This window comes from Pundamilia nyererei, unplaced genomic scaffold (assembly GCF_000239375.1).
Source record: "Pundamilia nyererei isolate P.nyererei 1_Seehausen unplaced genomic scaffold, PunNye1.0 scaffold02083, whole genome shotgun sequence".
NCBI classification, from domain to species: Eukaryota; Metazoa; Chordata; class Actinopteri; order Cichliformes; family Cichlidae; genus Pundamilia; species Pundamilia nyererei.
Window position 1 is genome coordinate 2,634 of NW_005189484.1, and position 4,461 is coordinate 7,094.

The 4,461-nt window shown below is 39.9% G+C and overlaps 1 protein-coding gene across 1 annotated transcript; it reads right to left on the minus strand.

Annotated features, from left to right (window-relative positions):
• Positions 1–2: 2 nt before the first annotated feature.
• LOC102205062 (uncharacterized) lies at positions 3–2,249 on the minus strand (the record flags this gene model as incomplete). The annotated part of the gene is made up of 3 exons (XM_005755603.1): positions 3–426; positions 1,403–1,522; positions 1,615–2,249. Coding segments are annotated over 3 exons (1,179 nt in total), but the record flags the coding sequence as incomplete, so codon positions are not given.
• Positions 2,250–4,461: the final 2,212 nt, after the last annotated feature.

Below are 4,461 nucleotides of genomic sequence, written 5' to 3' on the forward strand. Positions count from 1 at the left end.
CTGGTAACCTCCTCCAGACAACTCTGGAGACTCTGTACATCCTCCATAAAGTTCTTGAAGACTTCAGAGGCTTTCTTTCGTTGTGTAGCATTTACTCCAACCTCTGTTGCAGTGGTCACAGCACTGTTGACTCCACTGGTGATTCCCAGCCCGACTCCAGTCATTGTCAAAGCTAGAGAAACTCCTGCTGTGAAAGGAATTAATGCCAAACCAACAATGGACAGCACACCTCCAACTGCCCCCACGGAGCTGCCTGCCACACTGGAAATCTTTGCCCCCTTATTCATTCTGTCTAACTGAACAGCTGTCTCCTCCAGCTCCTTTAGAAACTGCAGCATGGTGGGCTGTCGCTTGTCGAACTCACTAATGAACCCATGGCATGGTTCCTCCTGGAACAAGAACACCATTCGGAACTGCTCGTTCATCCTGAGAGAAGAAATTTAAAAAGAATTAGTGGGGTGACACATTTTAAAATGTCACCATGTTATTGCAATATTAACACTATTTAGGTTTAGTTTTTAAGGTTACATGACCAACAAAAACATGTCATGTGTCCTGCAAAACATTTTTTTGGTTGCAGGGATAAAAGTCCTCTCTGCAGCCCATGAACAAGACTAGAGGTTTAACCTCCCACAACCCAAACTCTTTCAAGTCATGCATTTTTAATTTCTCTTTGCTATTTGGGCTGATTGGGACCTGATGAATGTAAAAACAAAGAATTACCTGATTTTTGTTTCTGAGAGAAATGAGATCCACATATGAGGACATTCATTTTAAATTTTGATAGAGCAGTGGCAGTATAATGTCCTCGAAGTGGATATCAGGCCCTTGTAGAGCAAAATTTAGTATTTTGACAACCCAAATTGTGATGTCCACATATGTGGATGCCAGGTCCCAGGAGGTTAAGGAACATTTACACTAGCTTCACTTTTAAGATCCAGAAGCTACATCATTTTTTGTATAGTGTAGTGTCCAGACCAAGCATATTTATCAGGGGTCTCGAACTCCAGGCCTCGAGGGGCAGTGTCCTGCAGGTTTTAGATGTGTTCTTGATCCAACACAGCTGATTTAAATGGCTAAATTATCTCCTCAACTTGTCTTGAAGTTCTCCAGAGGCCTGGTAATGAACTCATCATTTGATTCAGGTATGTTGGCCCAGGGTGAGATCTAAAACCTGCAGGACACCGGCCCTCGAGGCCTGGAGTTCAAGACCCCTGATGCACTAGGAGTGAAACCGGTCTCACTGCAGTGGCAATGTCTACATCACAGCACCAACATCAAAGGACATCTTATGCAGGACAGTAGGACACCAGCAGTATCTGAGCCCTGAGATAAGATAAAAATAAAAAAATAAAAAAAAAGAGTTCTGCACTGACACATATTTGGGAACAGAAAAACTTACCTGATCTCATCAAGCTGATTTACGTGATCAAGCATTCTCTGTATGTCATCCTCAGACAAATCCACATCAAGATCAACCACAGTTTCTACAGCCATCTTCAGACCAAAGTCACTGAAGCAGCTGTGAAGAACGCAGGTCAACTTATTTTATACAATAGATGATACTTAATGTGCAAAATTCCTTAATATTTTGTATATCATTTATTTGTTTACCTTTTGTCCAACTTCTCACAGATTGTCTTGGAGGTCTGTATGTATCTGTCCAGCTGATATGCCAGCACTTCCACATTCTGAAGTTTGAGAAGGAAGAAGACGTTGTCGTCTCTTTTAAAATCCAGCAGCAGAGGACAGATCACTCGTGCAGCCAAGATGACAGCCTGAACATACTCAGGACTGATCCCTTCTGGAAGGTGTAACACCTGGTTCTCCGTGAACACATGCAGCGAGGTCACTGCCAGCTTCTCCACTGCATCCAGGAAGCTGCTGAGACTCTCCAGGCCACTTGCAGTGTCCTTCAACACTTTGACCAGCTCATTCTCCAGCGCTACACGCTTGCTGTCTACATTCACAGTCACCTTGCTCTTCATATACTCCACAAAGGCTTTACCTTTTTTCTCTGACTTAGTAACATGGTTGAAGTTTAGGTCAAGTGCTTCAAGTCTATCTTTGATATCCCTCATCATTTCTACCTCGGTGTCTCTCCAGAGCATCCATTTAGAGAACATCTCACAGAATGCTCTCACTGTGTGGATGTAGGTGAGGGTGTCTGTGGTGTAGCGGCACAAGGCCTCCTGTAGCTCCTTTCTGTAACACAAAGCATCATCTGTTTGTGAGGTTTCTGGGGGAATTCAAACAAAACTTGTACATGACAGCTCGGTCGCAGAGCTCAGTATAAAGTGCACTACAGAACAACTTAAACAGTTTAAACACTTTTATTTAAAATGTGTGAATGCAGTAGAGTGTAACCAAAATATTATAAAACCTTCCTCAACTTTCAGTCACAGCAAGTTAATGTGACACTTTTATCTCAAAGTGTTGAGCCTCACTGCCCACCTCCCCTACAGTTCAGCTTCAGTTTGCTAATATTAGATTAGCAAAGTGTGAATCCACAAATCACTCATGTCCACAAAATGACCCAGCACAGTACAGAGTCCAAAACAAAACCAAAAAATTATTCAGCTTCAGATTTTATTTTGCTAGTAGTACTAAGTGGGTAGCACTTTATCCACAACAGCTAATATTAGAGGTTTTCTACCAAAAACTCAATTCGTGGAAGAATTTTTGTTTGATCTTGGGCTAACATGATCTTGCCTGCAAGCCCATTAAATAGCTGCCTATCGAATGAAGCAAAATACTGGTTTTCAGTGCATATTGTCAATGAATTTATCCCTGAGCTTACGTAGTACTTGGTAGCTTAGCATTTGAAAATGGCTTTATCAGCTAAAGTTACAAATTAACCATCGATACATTTACACATCCACAGTGGCGTTTGGTCAAATTATTTCCATTTTGGACGCTAGATGGCTGAGCTCATAGAAACTGACAACTAGGGATTGACAAGTTTTTGTTTACGCCTGTACAATACTGACCTATGCCTGATTGGATGAACAGACGTGGGCTGTCTGCCCAAGTTCCTTTATCTCAAACCAATGGTGGTGAAAGTTCATCACACCAGATGCGTCTGATTTGTATAAATTAGAAGGGGCATACATTTTGAGCAAATGAGGAGCAGGCTACAAAACACAGTGTGTCGATGTGCCTGATACTCAGGCATTAAATACATGTACTGATCTCTCAGTTAATATACAACATTATATACACAATAGAGCATCATAAAATTACAGGGTAGTCATGCGCAAGTCTCATTATGTACTAAAGGGCTTGGTGAGACATCATCACATCCAGTCAAGTCTGGCCACTTTGTTTCCAAAATCCTTCCACTACCCTAACCTGGATGAATGAGAGCCTACACAGACATCTCTTCTCACATAACAGGCCTTTTCACAGTAGAAGAATAAATTAAAAATATCAAACTGAATAAATACAGCTGTGTGCTCTGCCATTGTTACTGCTGAATATCATGGAACCACCTTTAACATTATAAATCACACACTACTGTGCTTTAACAAGTACATGTTAAAATGTCTTTTGCAGAAATCACTATTCATCTTTAACCTTCTTAGTTGCTTTTTTATAATATAACCACTAGATGGCGCCAAATTACAAAAGGCTATGGGTCAGTAAATGGAGTTATTAGGACAGGTTTTAATAAAATGGTGTACTGCAATTCTGTGTTTTTCCTTTTTTTTTCTTTTTTATATATTTCCTCTGTTTTGTCCTGGTGCTGTTGCTGTACACCAACAGAAGATATAGCTCTTATTCTTCTTCGTTGGGTGTGTATTGTGTATAATGTGCTTCATCATTTTCAAATTTATTAAAAATCTGAAAACTTGAATATTGTTACCCAAGTCCTGTGCTGATGGGACTTTTATTACTTATTATAAAGCCCGACTTCAGACATGCATAAGCAGGTAACATTAATGTGACTAAGTCATTTTGCTCTAGAGGTATTTTCTTCAGGCCTCAATGTTTAGAGTGTTACAAAAACACCTGGGATATTAATTAGCAGCACACTCATTATCAGATTGTTAATATTAATGCAACAGTGCTCATGTATCATGTCTGTTTTAGTTGCAGTGTTTATGACTTAACCACAGACTTTGTCCTTTAATACATCTCTGTATAAATTTTTTCTATAGCCCCTCCAAACGTTTATGTAAGGAGCCATTGTGATGAAAAGAAAGAAAAAAGCAAAGATATGTTTTTTGGGGAGGGGACATTGCATATTTGTACATTTTTTAGGTTTAAAAGATTAAAATACGAAAAGGCTAAAAGTCTAACCGCTAACAAAGAGACACGTTTTCGTGTAAAAACCAGCAGTCCCATCACAAGTTTTTAAAATTAAATCTAACATGAAAACTTTGATGTAACCGGAACTGCAGCTGATTAAAGTGAAAGTAGATACGTTGAAGTAAAGTGGTCCTGTTCCTCCAACGATTC